General features: G+C 39.0%; 2 protein-coding genes across 6 annotated transcripts; one reads left to right on the top strand and one right to left on the bottom strand.

The window, feature by feature from the left end:
- Positions 1-471: 471 nt before the first annotated feature.
- On the bottom strand, positions 472-7,412 carry LOC131941516 (acidic mammalian chitinase). 4 transcript variants are annotated; one of them, XM_059300788.1, is made up of 10 exons: positions 7,363-7,412; positions 6,901-6,953; positions 6,319-6,490; positions 5,406-5,658; positions 3,588-3,712; positions 2,979-3,102; positions 2,400-2,585; positions 1,637-1,756; positions 1,208-1,354; positions 472-573 (listed from the first exon to the last, which is right to left on the bottom strand). In XM_059300788.1, the coding sequence occupies exons 2-9, from the start codon at positions 6,941-6,943 to the stop codon at positions 1,208-1,210; spliced, it is 1,170 nt and encodes a 389-aa protein (XP_059156771.1). In that variant the 5' UTR covers positions 6,944-6,953; positions 7,363-7,412; the 3' UTR covers positions 472-573. The 4 variants fall into 4 exon arrangements, with proteins under 4 accessions (XP_059156771.1, XP_059156770.1, XP_059156773.1 ...); XM_059300787.1 differs by lacking the exon at positions 7,363-7,412 and adding an exon at positions 7,325-7,361; XM_059300790.1 differs by lacking the exon at positions 7,363-7,412 and adding an exon at positions 7,236-7,317.
- Positions 7,413-9,469: 2,057 nt separating this feature from the next.
- On the top strand, positions 9,470-19,900 carry LOC131941550 (acidic mammalian chitinase). Of its 2 annotated transcripts, none has more exons than XM_059300840.1 (10): positions 9,470-9,636; positions 9,876-9,927; positions 11,640-11,811; positions 13,467-13,719; positions 14,339-14,463; positions 15,713-15,836; positions 17,335-17,520; positions 18,050-18,169; positions 19,122-19,279; positions 19,810-19,900. In XM_059300840.1, the coding sequence occupies exons 2-9, from the start codon at positions 9,885-9,887 to the stop codon at positions 19,275-19,277; spliced, it is 1,179 nt and encodes a 392-aa protein (XP_059156823.1). In that variant the 5' UTR covers positions 9,470-9,636; positions 9,876-9,884; the 3' UTR covers positions 19,278-19,279; positions 19,810-19,900. The 2 variants fall into 2 exon arrangements, with proteins under 2 accessions (XP_059156823.1, XP_059156822.1); XM_059300839.1 differs by having other exon boundaries at positions 9,470-9,654.
- The last annotated feature ends 244 nt before the right edge of the window (positions 19,901-20,144 follow it).

Raw genomic sequence — 20,144 nt, 5'->3', positions numbered from 1 at the left:
TAGATGAGCACGCACCTACAAATAGACAACAGCAAACTTGCATGTGTAGATGTACACTCACCTGTCTCCTCTTTGAAGATCTCTGCTGGTCGTCTCATCTCGTGCTGAAAGAGAATCTGATCCAAGCTGGGGCATCACGTCTTGTTAACGTTGAAAGATTTTTACCGTCTAATATTCGAAGTTCGATCCGCGTAGATCAGCTGATTTATTTTCCGCATACGGGAACCGTACCTCAAATTTTCAACGGGCTGTTCGAGTGCGCAGTTTTTTTTTTTTTTTTTTTTTTTTTTTGGGGGGGGGGGGGGGACAAACATCAAACAATATTTGCGAAATTGGGAGAAAACAAAACCGGAAGTTTATATGAAGTTATCGTATAGTTATCGTATAGTTATCGTGAAATCTAGTATTCTCTAGACGGATATGCTTTGATAGTCACCGAGAATAGCCTAGACAAAAAACACAAAACAAAAATTTTCAAAACGATATTTTATAATATTTATTTACTCCCTTGATTAAACATTGCTTCGATGCAGATATTTCAGTCAACAAGGTTTTATACAAGTCTGTCACATACTGGAAGCAAAACAGTACAAAAATGTTATATATATATATATATATATATATATATATATATATATATATATATATATATATATATTGTGAAATATTTATAGAATATAGATCTCTATTTAAGTATTGTATTCAATTTTTTGTTTTGTGTGCGGGGGGTGGGGGGGGGGGGGGTTGATAGATGCGACTCACCTAATGACAGCCCTCACTGTCTTGTGTGTGTATGAGTGTGGGTGAAATGTTGCTCACCAAAGTACATCCCTCACTTATGTGTGTATGAGTGAGTGGGGGGGGGAGATGTGACTCACCTCAGTACACCCCTCACTTGTGTGTGTATGAGTGAGTTGGGAGGGTGTAACTCATCTAAGGACACCCCTCACGTGTGTGTGTGTATGAGTGTGTGGATGGTGTGACTCACCTCAGTACACCCCTCACTTGTGTGTGTATGAGTGAGTTGGGAGGGTGTAACTCATCTAAGGACACCCCTCACTTGTGTGTGTGTATGAGTGTGTGGATGGTGTGACTCACCTAAGTACACCCCTCACTTGTGTGTGTATGAGTGTGGGGGAGAGATGTGACTCATCTAAGGACACCCCTCACTTGTGTGTGTATGAATGTGAGGGGAGGTGTGACTCACCTAAGGACATCCCTCACTGCCTTGAACCACCCGGTACGCTAGACCAATTAACGGGTAGTTTCCTTGACCACAGGACTGACCAGAGAAGTCGTCCATGCTCAGCTCCCAGAACATCACCCCGTAGCCGTTGTTTCTGGCGTAACAGGCCTGGGGACCAGAGGTTGGCAGGGACTCAATAACCACGATACAACACTCGTTAATAATAGATTTAGGGAAATCTCCAATAAACTAAAATATTTTGGGGAAATTCCCGATAAACTAGTAGATTAAGAGACATCTCCAATAAACTAAAAGATTATGGGAAATCTCCAATAAACTAAAAGATTATGGGAAATCTCCAATAAACTAAACGATTATGGGGAAATTCCCAACAAACTAGTAGATAGTTACTCTCAATCTGTCAAATGATTGAACGTGCATGTTGCCTACCTTTTCTTTCACGCTCTGTTGATTATCGTAACCAATCCAGTCGCTGCCTCTGACGATGTAGGGATTTCGCTGGGAGCTATCGAAAATAGGGGATGCTCCAGAAGAAATTAGATCACAGACCTATTCAATATAGATGGTTAATGTGTATAATTTTATAAGTTTTAGTTAGTGCATACAATATAATAATTTAGTATATGAGAATCAGCTAATCTCTAGTAAATGCACAATCATCGTCATATCATCATCATCATTATCATGATCATCATCTTCATCATCACCATTATATCATCATCCCTATCATCATCATCATCATACCATCATCAACGTCATCCTAACATCATCATCATACTAACATTATCGTCATCATCATACCATCATTTCATTCTTTGGGTTCTTAGTGGCACATTGTGCCTCTATTAAAGCTCGCCGCTTTCTTACATGCCGCAAGTACACAAATATACACAAATATACACAAATATACACAAATATACACAAATATACACAAATATACACAAATATACACAAATATACACAAATATACACAAATATACACAAATATACACAAATATACACAAATATACATAAATATACACAAATATACACAAATATACACAAATATACACAAATATACACAAATATACACAAATATACACAAATATACACAAATATACACAAATATACACAAATATACACAAATATACACAAATATACACAAACATACTCAAATATACACAAATAAAACTAGCTCCAGCTAGCGACTCACCTCATAGTATGCCAGAGTTCCAGCACTTTGAGTGACCGGCCCTGCCGTTCCTTCCCCGCCAGACGGCGCGCCAATGTTGTGTTGGTTGGAGTCAGCGAGGCGGAACGTTCTGGCGTAGGTGCCAATGCCGATGTTTAGTTTGTCTTTAGGAGCACCCTTGGACACGTAATACTTCATTGTCCAGTCCTGTCACAATGTTAAACAAATATGATTGCATCAATGTGCCACCGTATTTATGTGCAGCTTTTCTCTTATATATGTATGTGCAGCTTTTCTCTTATATTTAATGCACATTTTTTTCTTGTATTTGTGAGCAGCTTTTCTATTATATTAGCAATTTTCTCTTATATTTATATAAAAATTTTCTCTTATATTGGCAATTTTCTCTTTTATTTATGTGCAAATTTTCTTTTACATCTATGTGTACCTTTCATTTGGGCAATAAACCCGACTACATAACACTTAACATATTCGTGTTGTTATTGAGTGTTTGAACCTAAGCCTAACCGACCCACCAGGTTAACACCTAACATACTCGTGTTGTCTTTGAGTGTTTGAACCTAAGCCTAACCGACCCACCAGGTTAAGCTGACTGTTCCAGCCCGTCTCGCTAGGATGGGCATAGAGCGGGCTGTTGAACCCCACAGTGTTACCCCATGGGCCGTGGAAGTCATACGTCATTACGTTGATAAAATCCATCACTCTAAATCAGAAGGAAAAAAAACACACTCGATAAGTAATGAATGTGGAATATGTAAAAACAGAATTGGCTCAAGCATAACGAAACGAAATTCTGGCCATATATCTATGTTTCCTGTTCATAAAGTTGAAACAGATAGTAATCTACTATTCCTCATTATGTGTCTCAGAAAGATCATAAGGAAAAGCGAAAATCATTTAATAAACAACGTTTGGAAGAGGACGAAAGTCAGTCCAAGAATGTCCTCAAAGAGAGGTAGACGGGGAGGGGGGCGTATTTGTCACAGCCGATAGTGCATAAATCTCTACCAACTGATCTAGCTGGAGACGTACTGTTTTAGCTTATCTTCATCAGAAAGGCGAAAAGTACAAAAGGAAATGAAGTAAATATATTGACTAGAGCCTGCTTGAATAATTTACTCATGATACTAACATAACAGAAAAGTGGGAAAAGAAATACATAAACCAGATTATAGCTGGTTAACTCACGCCGCCAAACCTGCTACGTCATATCCGGCATCAATATAACTCTTGTCTGCTGGAAAAGCGCCGGTCAACAAAAGTCTCGGACGTCCACTACTGGAAGCCTCGCTCTCAAAACGAGATTTCAGTTCCTGTGGGGGAGGGGGGGGTGTATTATTTGAAACATAACATGATACTGAGTGTTGACAAGTTGACTTAAAAAACAATAAAAATTTTGGTTAATCATTGACTTTACTCCTAACTTGTCGTTTAACTTTCTATATTAGACAGATCTGGGCACAAAGGCAAAATCTATATTAGACTAATATTCGTACAATATTCGTCTAGGCTCCTAGGCAATTTGCATATTAGGCAAGTCTAGGTGCCTAGGCAATATCTATATTATATTGTTCTAAGTACTAAAGCCATTACTATACTAGACAGATTTATGCAATACAATATATATTTATTTACTTATGGCGACTATTTGCTAGCTAGTACTTTAAAGGCCAAGGACTAAACATATTGCCAACCACCCTGCATCAATGATATACACACTCTTTCTGTATTAATCTATCCATTAATTAATAAATCAATCTATCCATTAACTCTACGTAACATGCTAGTCTTTGGAATAAGGAGCATGATTCTACTTTAGCTCTAGTCTACCTGCATGAACTGCAGTGTTCTAGTCTACCTGCATGAACTGCAGTGTTCTAGTCTACCTGCATAATTCTACCTTAACCCTAGTCTACCTGCATGAAGAGTTCTAGTCTACCTGCTCTAGTCTACCTGCTCTAGTCTACTTGCTCTAGTCTACCTGCTCTAGTCTACCTGCATGAAGAGTTCTAGTCTACCTGCTCTAGTCTACCTGCTCTAGTCTACCTGCTCTAGTCTACCTGCTCTAGTCTACCTGCTCTAGTCTACCTGCTCTAGTCTACCTGCTCTAGTCTACCTGCTCTAGTCTACCTGCTCTAGTCTACCTGCTCTAGTCTACCTGCTCTAGCTAGTCTACCTGCTCTAGTCTACCTGCATGAAGAGTTCTAGTCTACCTGCTCTAATCTGCCTGCTCTAGTCTACCTGCTCTAGTCTACCTGCTCTAGTCTACCTGCTCTAGTCTACTTGCTCTAGTCTACCTGCTCTAGTCTACCTGCTCTAGTCTACCTGCTCTAGTCTACCTGCTCTAGTCTACCTGCTCTAGTCTACCTGCTCTAGCTAGTCTACCTGCTCTAGTCTACCTGCTCTAGTCTACCTGCTCTAGTCTACCTGCTCTAGTCTACCTGCATGAAGAGTTCTAGTCTACCTGCTCTAGTCTACCTGCTCTAGTCTACCTGCTCTAGTCTACCTGCTCTAGTCTACCTGCTCTAGTCTACCTGCTCTAGTCTACCTGCATGAAGAGTTCTAGTCTACCTGCTCTAGTCTACCTGCTCTAGTCTACCTGCTCTAGTCTACCTGCTCTAGTCTACCTGCTCTAGTCTACCTGCTCTAGTCTACCTGCTCTAGTCTACCTGCATGAAGAGTTCTAGTCTACCTGCTCTAGTCTACCTGCTCTAGTCTACCTGCTCTAGTCTACCTGCTCTAGTCTACCTGCTCTAGTCTACCTGCTCTAGTCTACTTGCTCTAGTCTACCTGCTCTAGTCTACCTGCATGAAGAGTTCTAGTCTACCTGCATGAAGAGTTCTAATCTACCTGCATAATTCTACCTTAGCTCTAGTCAACCTGCATGAAGAGTTCTAGTCTACCTGCTCTAGTCTACCTGAGTCTACCTGCTCTAGTCTACCTGCTCTAGTCTACCTGCTCTAGTCTACCTGCTCTAGTCTACCTGCATGAAGAGTTCTAGTCTACCTGCATGAACTGCAGAAACTTCTGCTTGTCCGATGCCGGACTCTCAAACTGGGCAGGATATTCCCAGTCCACGTCCAGACCGTCGAAGTGTTTTTGTCTCAGGTAGTTAATGGCGGACGTGATGAAGGCGCCCCTGGTGGAGGGGTCGTGGACGATGTGGGTGAAGGGGGCGGAACCCACGGAGCCACCGCCTAATGACAACAGCACCTTCAAGTTGCCGTTCCTGTTTTTTAAAGCCATGATTCTGGAATACCTAAAATCAGATGAAATGTTGTTTTACAAATGTAAGTTGTAAGTGATGAAAATAAAGATTATAATATTAAATTATTCTCAATACAAGAAATTTACATTTGTAAGACATTTATATTACATATATATTAAAAAAAAATTACATAACTTCTGGGGACGGAATGGCCCAGTGGTAGAGCGCTAGACTGCTATCCGAAAACCGAGTTCGAACCCGGGTTCATGTCAGTAGAACGTCACTTAGTCAACCCGCTCTGATGGGTACTTAAGTCACATTACGTAGAGTAAAAACGGTTGTGCATAGCGCTGACTACACTGTCCCTTCATATGCTGAGGTCGCAGAAACAGCTGAACTCTACTTCACTTGCTCCATGAACTTTAAGGGATGAATAGGGAACTTTACTTTATTCACAACTCCTTTGCAGCATCTCAGAAAAATATCTTACACAAATATAGGTGAAGATAGGAGGGGAGTGTTCTAAAAATGTGGGTACTGTCAAATTAACCACCCAGCTGCTTAATTAATTAGACAGAAATGTTAATTTATTTAGTTGAGTTGTGTCAGTAGCTTTGCTAGAGAATAACTAATGGCATCCATTGAGCTTCACTTCTCATAGTGTCTAACAATGTTTAAACAATTTAATCCGACCCCCACATTCTCACTTACATGTCGTCATCGTTCCACTCGAATGGTTTGATCTCGGTACCCTCGGGCTTGGCAAAGGCGTAGAGTATGTGGGTGCACAGGGTGGGGTCGACATTCTCGGGTAAAAACTTGCCCTTCCCCGCCCTGTACTGGGCCCAGTTGGTGTAGTAACAGACGCTTCTAAGGGAGGCCACTGTGGTAAAAATAGTTTCAACAGTTTATTTTGTTTTTACATATAGAGCAGAGAAATTAAATTTGGTATAAAGTAGAATACATGCACCCAATATGTTTCTACAGAAATTAATTTTCCTTAAAGATGATTTAAATTTAAATCAAAGATTGGCAATCAGTTACGATGAAGTTACTTTGTATAACAATTAGCAATATGTCTCCTTTTGTAAGACCAATAAAAAAACATAACTGAGGTATGTTTAAGCTAATTTATTAAGTAACTTTGAGTAGTCTGTCAGACGTATTAGGGTAGTCTGTGAGCAAATGACTTTATTAGGACAGTCCGTCCGCTAATTATTTTACTATGGTAGTAAGTCAGCTAATCAAATTAGTAGGGTATTCTGTCAGCTAATGATGTAAGCACTGACGTACCTGATGTCGCCACCAGTAAAATCAAAGTCGGCGTCAGCAGCATTTTGTTGTGTCTGCAAAATTAATTTTTGTTGTTGTTAAGAAATGTTCAGATCACGTGATGTTTGCTAACCTATTGTAGCGGCTTCAGTATGTCACATGACTTGACCACAACACACTAGAATTGACAAGAACACCACAAGGCTTGACAAGAAAACACCAGACTTGATAAGAACATTCCACTAACCTTAACAAGAACACACCAATACAGTTGATAAGAACACACGACTTCAGATGACAAGAACACACCAATACATTCAAGAACACACCAGTCTTGGTAAGAACATACTACTAACCTTAACAAGAACACACCAATACAGTTGGCAAGAACACACCAATACACTTGACAATAACACACCAATACAGTTGGCAAGAACACACCAACCTATACACACCAAACTTGACAAGGCTATAGAACTTTACCTGATAACGCACGCACCAAAAGTGGTGCCTTTATGTAATCTAACATTTCTTCTAATCTCAAGTAAATGCCAGCTGTGCTAATTTACACCCAACAAAACTAATCCGGACCATTTTACACGTGAATTTGTTTTTGTATAGGTAACTTACCATTACAGATTTAGTGATTAGATTAGTAATTAAAAATCTTATTATTGTGAGTTGGGTACAAGGCCAGTAGTGTGTTGTTGGTATTGAGCTTATTGACAACATACAGTCTACAACAATCACATAACTAAATCTCTAATCAGGCTTGATCTTTTCTTTAATTACGCTTGACTTTATTAGTCGATCATGGCAATACTAGACTTTGACTAAATAGACGGTGATTTGAAGATAACTATGCAATAACTTCGTCTTAGCAGATTTTGTTTAATGCTTGTCGTCCCCCCCCCCCCCCTTTTCCCTCCCCCCCCCCCCCTCCCCCACCCACCAAAAAAAAAAACGCGCACTCGAACCGCTCGTTGAAAATTTGAGGTGCGGTTCCTGTATACGAAGAGAAATCAGCCGTTTTAAGCGGATCGAACGCCGAATATTCTTAGACGGTACAAATCTTTCAACGCTAGCAGGACGTCAAGTTCCGGCTTGGATCAGATTCGCCTTCAGCACGAGAAGAGACAACTAGCGGAGATCTTCAAAGAGGAGCTTGCTCTTATAAATGTGTAGATGCACGTGCACCTGATTTTGCAGGCGCACTTGCAATTTTTTTTTACACGGTATATTTCAAGGCCACCTAATTTTTCTATCTTTATTTTTTTTAAGTGTGATTTTTTTTTAGTATAAAACGAAGCTAAAAGGATAGAAATTTGCTATAAATATATATTTAGTCCAAAACAGACTATTTTTTTCTTCATTAGATTTTTTTGTATACATCAGTTTTAAGCAATATGAATAAGTCGTATATTTTGTATTGATATTATGAAAAAACAATATATTTTTATATAATTAAATATGATTTTTTAATAGGAGATGGGGAATGGAAAAATTGTAACGTCATTTAAGACCTAGCTGTGTGACAATATGTATCGATTAGTGAATGGGGGGAGGTGGCGCTTGAGATGTAGGACAGTGGATTTATGGATTATGCCTGGATTAAATTCGAATGTTGAGGATTATGGTTTTACGATTAAGTTAAGACCTTACTGTAAAATTTTAATGTTCAAGATTAGTTTTTAAGTTTGATTTTATTTGAGTTTTGTTGTATCTGAAGTTTTTTAGCTTCGTGTGTCGTTTCATTAAGATGTTTTGAATTAAAATTCTTTATTATTAATAAAAAATAAAAATCGATAAAAATATCTACAGATTTGAGAAGCATATTTTCATATTAATAGCTAAATTGACACAGTACATGATATAAATGTTAACTTTTGTGTAACTCAGCTAAAATTGAATGTTAAAATTAACCGCTTAGTTAAGGCTAAAACTAAACTTAAAATACTTTTAAACCAGATCATTTTACAAACAGCCATACTTAGATAAATATTGCTTACATAATTAAGAATAATCTATTAGTAAACCATGCTTGGCGAAAAAAAATTAACAAGAAACATTAATAGCCCAGAGCCCGTTGATGAAAATACACAACGGGCTAGGTAACTACTCTTTCAGATAGCAGATCTGTTCTACATTTTTTATTCTTACACGACTAAATGCGACTAATAGGTCAACGAAGGCTTAGAGGGGCGCTTGACCCGACTTGTCATAAGAAATTAGAATCTAAATCTCTCCCAGTATCGACTGATCTATCGCTCCTGTCTGAATACTATTCCATATTCTGTGGTACAATAACCTATCTGAGCTTACCTGTTTTTCTATTTTTAGAATGTACATTTTTTTAATTTACTCTCGAGAGGGGAGAGGGATTAATAGAAATAATCAGGGAGGAGGTAGGGATTAACAGAGCTAATCGGTTTCTTAAAACTGGGTCTTTGTCAGAAATAGCTGCGAGTTTGGTTTGTTGTACTATTCACTCGGTGGCTGTCTCCGTCCGACCCGTATCCGATCGCTATCTGTCTACACTGCTGGCTTGATGGTGTTCGACAATAGAGCCAGCATTGTCTTATCCAACCACGATGGGGCGATCCTTATCAGTATGTCACTGACTCAAACAACAACGGTTTAACTACGGAGAAATCAAGCTGGGTCGGACCTAACCCAGCCGTTTACTGTCTCTGCTCATCAACAGAGGTTTGATTCGATTGTAAGCGAGAGTTCTTGGCCCTTGGAAGTTCCATCTGGGTTTGTAGAAAACTTACGGTTCGTGTTTTTATTTCCATGGGAGATATTGATTCGTTTAGTGTAGTCTGTATAAAGAAATAATTATCTAAATGATCACCGTTGTAAACAATATATATATATATATATATATATATATATATATATATATATATATATATATATATATATATATATATATATATATATATATATATATATATATATATAAACACTTGAAAAATTATGATTATCATCTCTAGGTTAAAGAAATGCTGTGCAGCATCATTTCTCTTGTGTTCTTGGTAGGGGCAGGTAAGATTTTCACGGTGATGGTTAACTAGTACAATTATTATCCGTACTGTTGTCAGTGCTTCCTATAGGACACTATAGGTAAAAACATTCTGTTATTGTTCGCCTCTACCCCATGCCTCAGTACATCAAATGTTATTTCTGTCCCCAGCCCAAAGTTTCCGTAGCGTGTGTTACTACACCAAATGTTATTTCTGTCCCCAGCCCAAAGTTTCCGTAGCGTGTGTTACTACACCAAATGTTATTTCTTTCCCCAGCCCAAAGTTTCCGTAGCGTGTGTTACTACACCAAATGTTATTTCCTGTCCCCAGCCCAAAGTTTCTGTAGCGTGTGTTACTACACCAAATGTTATTTCTTTCCCCAGCCCAAAGTTTCCGTAGCGTGTGTTACTACACCAAATGTTATTTCCTGTCCCCAGCCCAAAGTTTCCGTAGCGTGTGTTACTACACCAAATGTTATTTCTTTCCCCAGCCCAAAGTTTCCGTAGCGTGTGTTACTACACCAAATGTTATTTCCTGTCCCCAGCCCAAAGTATCCGTAGCGTGTGTTACTACACCAAATGTTATTTCCTGTCCCCAGCCCAAAGTTTCCGTAGCGTGTGTTACTACACCAAATGTTATTTCCTGTCCCCAGCCCAAAGTTTCCGTAGCGTGTGTTACTACACCAATGTTATTTCCTGTCCCCAGCCCAAAGTTTCCGTAGCGTGTGTTACTACACCAAATGTTATTTCCTTCCCCAGCCCAAAGTTTCCGTAGCGTGTGTTACTACACCAAATGTTATTTCCTGTCCCCAGCCCAAAGTTTCCGTAGCGTGTTTTATTACTACACCAAATGTTATTTCCTGTCCCCAGCCCAAAGTTTCCGTAGCGTGTGTTACTACACCAAATGTTATTTCCTGTCCCCAGCCCAAAGTTTCCGTAGCGTGTGTTACTACACCAAATGTTATTTCCTGTCCCCAGCCCAAAGTTTCCGTAGCGTGTGTTACTACACCAAATGTTATTTCTTTCCCCAGCCCAAAGTTTCCGTAGCGTGTGTTACTACACCAAATGTTATTTCCTTCCCCAGCCCAAAGTTTCCGTAGCGTGTGTTACTACACCAAATGTTATTTCCTGTCCCCAGCCCAAAGTTTCCGTAGCGTGTGTTACTACACCAAATGTTATTTCCTGTCCCCAGCCCAAAGTTTCCGTAGCGTATTTTATTACTACACCAAATGTTATTTCCTGTCCCCAGCCCAAAGTTTCCGTAGCGTGTGTTACTACACCAAATGTTATTTCCTGTCCCCAGCCCAAAGTTTCCGTAGCGTGTGTTACTACACCAAATGTTATTTCCTGTCCCCAACCCAAAGTTTCCGTAGCGTGTGTTACTACACCAAATGTTATTCCCTGTCCCCAGCCCAAAGTATCCGTAGCGTGTGTTACTACACCAAATGTTATTCCCTGTCCCTAGCCAAACGTTTCCGTAGCGTGTTTTATCACTACACCAAATGTTATTTCTGTCCCCAGCCCAAAGTATCCGTAGCGTGTGTTACTACACCAAATGTTATTTCCTGTCCCCAGCCCAAAGTATACGTAGCGTGTGTTACTACACCAAATGTTATTTCTTTCCCCAGCCCAAAGTATCCGTAGCGTGTGTTACTACACCAAATGTTATTTCCTGTCCCCAGCCCAAAGTATCCGTAGCGTGTGTTACTACACCAAATGTTATTTCTTTCCCCAGCCCAAAGTTTCCGTAGCGTGTGTTACTACACCAACTGGTCCCAGTACACCACCGGAAAAGGCAAATTCCTCCCCGAAAACATAGACACCAGCCTCTGCACGCACATACTCTACGCCTTCGCTAAAGTCGAGGGAACTCAGATCAAACCTTATGAGTGGAATGATGATGAAATGTAAGTATACGAGCCGACCCGCGGCGTATCATACGCCGCTATTTAGTTTTTTTATTTTCTTCTTTTCAGTAATTCATAATTTGTGAATTCGAAAGTACCAATGCCGCCACTGAAAATATTTGCTTTAAAACACTATTAGATGGTCGTTAAGGACGATACCCCCTCCTTTCACCCAACCCCTACCTCCACCCCCTTGAAAGCAAACTCCTCTTAGTTTCCTCCCCTAAGTTTAAAATGGTTTCAAACTATCTGCCTTAATAGCCGTCACTAAACCCGGCTCTACGATTGTAAACATTTAGCGTGAACCACAGTTTACCAGACCATGTAGGGGTGGGGGTGGTAGGGAGGGCGCTTACAGCTTGGTGTTTTCTATCGTCTCCAAGAAGAGAATTATATATACAGATTATAAACTTTATAATCTATAACAGATTTTGTCGACTAAAATTTGCTGAACTTGTCCAATGGGTATTTTTCCTATCAAGTAGACCGAGTGAATTGTGTCGCCTGTTTTACCCAGTCATTACCACCCCATTGAAATTACACCAACACAAATGTCAAACGTATAAAGGCAAATCATGATTAAACTTACTTCGTGGTGCATTAGGCCGATAAATCGACCACGTGATTAGCAGACATCTTGCTGCCCACTCTTTTCGTTTTTTATTGTGTTTTGAAATGAGTATTAACTGAATTTAAAATTGTCTACACGACATATATTATATATATATATATATATATATATATATATATATATATATATATATATATATATATATGGAGAATAATTCTAACCTAGAGCAATCGATATTTCAAATTTCAGCGTTTAAAATTTGGATTGTTTAACATTGAATATTACTTGGGATTAGTTACTTTCTATTGTACAATTATAGTATTTAAAAAAACACCAAGGGAAGCAACTTAATCTTTTTCCCTTTAGTAGCTAAATATAAAGAGCGCTTAAACAGTATCAGAATAAAAATAAGAATCAACAATTATATTTATTTGTACAAAAAAATGTAACTAATAATAATTGTTTGTATAATCTTTACTTTTTTTTTTAATTTAACTTTTTTTTTCTAGTTAAAAAAAAATACCTTTTGTTTTTGAAATGCTTATTATGTAGATAAAATAAACTCCACTTAACAGAAGCGATATGTTGATTCTATTTACAATCAAAAGCATTTTTTGTGTATTTGTTTTAAATTGCAAATAAAAGTATTAGAAAAAAAAATCTGTCTACAAATATGGCAACGCTGTGAAAGAAAAAAAAAGTAACGTTGTCTTTACTTTATATTACCTTAAAACGTTCATGCGAAACGCTGCATGATAACCTAAGGATAATTACATTTTGGTTAAAAAGCAAGATAAGTACCACATGTATGTCCCCGGTATATCATCTGAAGTCAAACTAGAGAAGCTGTATTATTCGCCCAAACATAAAACTTGTTTTATTTAACCTCCATTTGTACATAGCACTTGGCAAGAGACAGACAGTGGCAACTATATGTATAGCCAATTATATATATATATATATATATATATATATATATATATATATATATATATATATATATATATATATATATATATATATATATATAAGACATATGTATGTCTTAGTGTCGGTATTGTAACAGTTACAACTGACTCGCCAGGTATGCCAGAGTGATAGCACTGAAGAGCAAGAGCCCAAACCTCAAGGTGTTGCTGTCCATAGGTGGCGCCACAGCTGGCTCCGCCCCCTTCACCCACATCGTCCACGACTCCTCCACCAGGGCCGCCTTCATCACGTCCGCCATTAACTACCTGAGACAAAAACACTTCGACGGTCTGGACGTGGACTGGGAATATCCTGCCCAGTTTGAGAGTCCGGCATCGGACAAGCAGAAGTTTCTGCTTCTCATGCAGGTAGGTCATTCTTTTTTTCTTCAGATATTGTCTACCACTTACCAAGATACTAACGGATATCATCTACCTTATAACAGGACAGTCAACTTCCTTCAGCTCCCAATTAACAGGACACTCAATCCTGTTCTATACAAGCAATATTAATATATATATATATATATATATATATATATATATATATATATATATATATATATATATATATATATATATATATATATATATATATATATATATTGCTTGTATATATATATATATAATTTTATTTATTTATTTATTTATATATATATATATATATATATATATATATATATATATATATATATATATATATATATATATATATATATATATATATATATATAAAGAGAGAGAGCGAGAGAGAGAGAGAGGGAGAGCGTTGTGGCTCATCTATAATGTTAATGAGCAAAAAAAAACGTTGGGACATCTTGTGTTTCTGATATTTAATTGGAGTTGTGAGTGTGTTAAGCCAGGGTGAATGGTGTTTGTTGATTGCATTGGTCAAAGTGTTTTTTTTTTTCGCTTGCAGCTTAGAAATGAGCTATTCTCGTCGTTTTCTAATGAATACATACTTTATCAAGCTTCTTTGTGTCTCTAGGAGTTGAAGAGCCACTTCCAGAGCGAGGCTTCGAGCAGCGGCAGACCTAGGCTTCTCCTGACTGGTGCATTCCCAGCAGGCAAGAGCCATATTGACCAGGGATATGATATTGCTGGATTAGCGGCGTACGTAGGACTTAGCTCGTCCATCAGTAGGACTTCACCTGCCCAGTGTTAGGACATAATAGTCCGCCAGTTAGACTTCACCTGCCCAGGGGTAGGACTTCACCTGCCCAGTGGTAGGACTTCACCTGCCCAGTGGTAGGACTTCACCTGCCCAGTGGTAGGACTTAATCGTCTGTCAGTTAGACTTCACCTGCCCAGGGGTAGGACTTGACCTGACCAGTGGTAGGACTTCACCTGACCAGTGGTAGGACTTTACCTGCCCAGTGATAGGTTTTTACCTGCCCAGTGGTAAGACTTCACCTGCCCAGTGGTAGGACTTTACCTGCCCAGTGGTAGGACTTAACCTGCCCAGTGGTAGGACTTAACCTGCCCAGTGGTAGGACTTTACCTGCCCAGTGATAGGACTTTACCTGTCCCACCATAGGACTTAACTCGTCCACCAGTAGGACTTCACCTGCCCAGGGGTAGGACCTAGCCCTATACAGGACCACTTGTCTACATAGCTGGTATTGTCTTCACCTGAAAGTACAACTACCGCTAACCATTTAGTTGCTATTCTTTCAACTTATTATGTCCCCTAATGGAATGTTACCTTCCTCACAATTAAACACACAGCCGTCCTAAGTGTGACCTCTTATTGAATCCATTTACTTCACGGGTTAGTGAAAATAACTACGGCAACTTGTCTGTGTTCTAGGGCCATGGACTTCATTAACATAATGACGTACATTTTTGTGTTCTAGGGCCATGGACTTCATTAACATAATGACGTACATTTTTGTGTTCTAGGGCCATGGACTTCATTAACATAATAACGTACGAAATTGTTGTGTTCTAGGGCCATGGACTTCATTAACATAATGACGTACGAAATTTTTGTGTTCTAGGGCCATGGACTTCATTAACATAATGACGTACATTTGTGTGTTCTAGGGCCATGGATTTCATTAACATAATGACGTACGACATTTTTGTGTTCTAGGGCCATTATTAACATAATGACGTACATTTGTGTGTTCTAGGGCCATGGACTTCATTAACATAATGACGTACATTTGTGTGTTCTAGGGCCATGGACTTCATTAACATAATGACGTACGACGTTTGTGTGTTCTAGGGCCATTATTAACATAATGACGTACATTTTTGTGTTCTAGGGCCATGGACTTCATTAACATAATGACGTACATTTTTGTGTTCTAGAGCCATGGACTTCATTAACATAATGACGTACATTTTTGTGTTCTAGAGCCATGGACTTCATTAACATAATGACGTACGACTTCCACGGAGATTGGGACAACACGGTGGGCTTCAACAGCCCGCTTTACGCCCACCCTAGTGAGACCGGATGGCAAACTCAGCTAAACTTGGTACCCAGCATAATAAAAGTCAAAATTTAGACAAATTAATTTAACTTTTTTTTATCTAAAAATATTTGCAGGCACGCACGTTTAACCACATTTATAAGCACAATATTAAACTTTGACACATACACCATGATAGCCTGACATAGAAGTCATGACAGACTAACATTTATTGTACATGCTATGGCCTTCTGACATACAATAGACATGATATGACAGTCTGTCATACATTGTACACACTATTGCAGTTTGACATACAATATACATATTATGACAGACTGCGTACATTGTACACACTATTGCAGTTTGACATACAATATACATATTATGACAGACTGCGTACATTGTACACACTATTGCAGTTTGACATACAATATACATATTATGACAGACTGCGTACATTGTACACACTATTGCAGTTTGACATACAATATACATATTATGACAGACTGACATACATTGTACATGTTATGACTTACTGACATACATTGTACATGTTATGACTTACTGACATACATTGTACATGTTATGACTTACTGACATACATTGTACATGTTATGACTTACTGACATACATTGTACATGTTATGACTTACTGACATACATTGTACATGTTATGACTTACTGACATACATTGTACATGTTATGACTTACTGACATACATTGTACATGTTATGACTTACTGACATACATTGTACATGTTATGACTTACTGACATACATTGTACATGTTATGACTTACTGACATACATTGTACATGTTATGACTTACTGACATACATTGTACATGTTATGACTTACTGACATACATTGTACATGTTATGACTTACTGACATACATTGTACATGTTATGACTTACTGACATACATTGTACATGTTATGACTTACTGACATACATTGTACATGTTATGACTTACTGACATACATTGTACATGTTATGACTTACTGACATACATTGTACATGTTATGACTTACTGACATACATTGTACATGTTATGACTTACTGACATACATTGTACATGTTATGACTTACTGACATACATTGTACATGTTATGACTTACTGACATACATTGTACATGTTATGACTTACTGACATACATTGTACATGTTATGACTTACTGACATACATTGTACATGTTATGACTTACTGACATACATTGTACATGTTATGACTTACTGACATACATTGTACATGTCATGTCAGACTGTCGTTCATGTCATGTCAGACAGTCTTTCATGTCATGTCAGACTGCCATTCATGTCATATCAGCCTGTCGTACATGCCATGCCAGACTGTTGTTCATGTCATATCAGACTGTCATGCCATGTCAGACTGTCATTCATGTCAGACTGTCGTTCATATCAGACTGTCATGCCATGTCAGACTGTCATGCCATGTCAGACTGTCATTCATGTCAGACTGTCATGTCATGTCAGACTGTCGTTCATGTCATATCAGCCTCTCTACCATACCACCACCCACCTAATGACCTTCTCACGTCCCAGGACTGGGTGGCCAGGTACTACGTGTCCCTGGGGGCACCCAAAGACAAGCTCAACATCGGCATCGGCACCTACGGCCGCACCTTCCATCTGGTCAACACCAACCAACACACCATCGGCTCCCCGGCCAGCGGCGGCGGCACCCCCGGGCCGTACTCCAAGTCTGCCGGCTGGCTGTCATACTACGAGGTAAGACATCAGCAGTCTTCCTGCTATAGTTCGATACTCGCAGTTTAAACAGCAGGTAGACATTATGTTAAACATTCTTTTTTTTTATTTATTTAGCTCCCTTTCCCGGAATAAATAACATAAGATATCTAATCCATGCAACTAGACGGGGTGCTGGGTCCAGTAGGCCAAAAAAAAATTTCAAAACGGACCTCCCAATCCCAGATTAAAATTTTCATTGTGTTATTCTATTAACATCAAAGTCTGATGATCATCCTCAGCTTAATGGAACTTCACGGGACAATTTTTTTAAAATCAAAAGCTTACTACAGCACCGTCCTGTGGACTCTCCGTGATTTCTTTTTACCTGTGGACCCAAATGGATTTTTCCCTGTAGATAGGCGGGCCAGTCCCCCCCCCCCCTGGCTGCAATTTCCCAACAATTGAGACATGGCTAGCTATGAAAACAAAAACAGACCGTCGACTGTGTACTGATCCCTTAGATCAACAGTTTATTTATCCCATTTTGTCTCGCTCTGTGAACCAACAGATCTGTGATCTGATCAAAGCGGGGGCCACGCCAGTATTTGAGACCCACCAACGGAACCCGTATATTATCCAGGGCAGTAACTGGATCGGTTACGACAACCAGCAGAGCGTGAAAGAAAAGGTAAGCGCCATCAGGGTGATACGGTAAGCTGCGGTGACCTTTGGTGTGTTGTGTTTCTGCAGGCCGCTGTTGGCTGTCCCAGTGAAGCGGGAATTCCCGAATTTTCTATTGCCTATAACGTTTGAGAAGTCTAAAATTTTATTTATGGTAGTGAAATTTTTTAGTTGGGGATTAATTAGATGGCTGGCAGTGATGTGACATGTCAGTAATGCAGGGGGGGGGGAATCAGATGTCTTTCTGTATGTGGTTATCTCAATGATGTGGCTAAATTAGATGTCTTTCTGTGGTGGTTATTTCAATGATGTGGTTAAATTATATGTTTTTCTGTTGGTGGTTATCTCAATGATGTGGCTAAATTATATGTCTTTCTGTGATTATCTCAATGATGTGGTTAAATTAGATATTTCTGTATGTGGTTATCTCAATGATGTGGTTAAATTGGATGTCTTTCTGTGGGTGGTTATCTCAATAATGTGGTTAAATTAGATATTTCTTTATGTGGTTATCTCAATGATGTGGCTAAATTGGATATCTTTCCGTGGTTATCTTAAAGGTATCTGATGTGTCCCTATGCTGTCGACCGTGTCTGTTTACGCTGTACTCGTCTGTTGTCGTTAAATTCGTTCTTTCACTACTACCGTAACTAATGCCTTGTTGTTGACAAAATTTCTTTGATGGTCAATGGCTTTTTTCAGACATTTTTCTCCTCAGGGTGTGGTAGACACCACTTCTTCAAAGAGGAAAGAAAAATTGTGCTGTGTTATTGAAATGATTCGATTTGATTTTTTTATTTTTTTGGCGGATAAACAAAAGTTGTTTGACTACTATTGTTATATTTTCTATTTTGCTAAATTAATGTGCGGTCATTAGCTATGCTGTGAAAGTTGTATAGTATGGTGATTGTTGTAAAACTGCCCCGCTGAATTCATGTCTTGCAATGTCCCCTCTCTAGACCTGCTACGCCAAGAAGAACGGCTACGGTGGAGTCATGTTCTGGGAGCTAAGTCAAGATGACTTCACCGGTCAGTCATGTGGTCAAGGGAAGTATCCGCTCTTCAGTGCAGCCCATGCGGTCATACAGAACACAGCCACTGCTGGCTGCCCCTAGACGTGAGTTCACGGGGAGAGACTTTGGTGGTTAGAAGGTTAAGTAATGGGATACGGTGTGTGGGCCTATATGTGGGGTGAGATAAAATTGTAAGGGGAATAAGATATGTATATCTGTGAGGTAATAAGATATGTATAGGTGTGAAGGGAATGTATATAGGTGTGAAGGGAATGTATATAGGTGTGAAGGGAATAAAATATGTACAGGTGTGAAGGGAATATGTGTAGGTGAGAAGGGAATGTATGTAGGTGTGAAGGGAATATGTATAGGTGGTGTGAAGGGAATAAGATGTTCACATGGATATCACGAATAAGCTGGAGACGTCATGAAGAAAGTAGTAGTGTTAGGGAGGCGGTGGTTAGATCTAGTGACGTAAGACATATGGCTATGCATGAAGAACATAACGGTTATCGTGACAGTAATAAACGGGGGGGGCATACAGATTCATAACTCATATTTTTATTGTGAGGTGGGGAATGACCGCTACTGTACAGGTAGTTTTGACAAGGACATAACTCTGTTTTACTTCCAGATACGAATTACATCCCCTACACAGCCAGCCACGTCGAGATGGTTCCCAGCACAGAGAAGCTTGTTGTTAACAATTAAAATCTCTTTAAAGAGCCTCGTTTTGAGTGTTTAAATTTTTCCCTGTGATGTAATTTAGTTTATTCGTCACTGCAGGCATCACACATGCTGATGTACTGGATGAGTTAAACAAAATGTACACCCAAAAAGACGTCAAAAATCTATTTTTAACTTGGAGGTCATTGCTCACCCAGTCTGTTTTGGTAATTTACTGTAAACCATTTATTATAATTTTGTCATTAGAGCCTAACAAACCGCCTGTGTTCATGGCCAAAATAT

This window comes from Physella acuta, unplaced genomic scaffold (assembly GCF_028476545.2).
Source record: "Physella acuta isolate Inbredline_101_S28 unplaced genomic scaffold, ASM2847654v3 ptg000364l, whole genome shotgun sequence".
In the NCBI taxonomy this organism is placed as follows: Eukaryota; Metazoa; Mollusca; class Gastropoda; family Physidae; genus Physella; species Physella acuta.
Note: the sequence above shows the minus strand (reverse complement) of the source record. Positions and strands in the feature narration are given on the sequence as shown.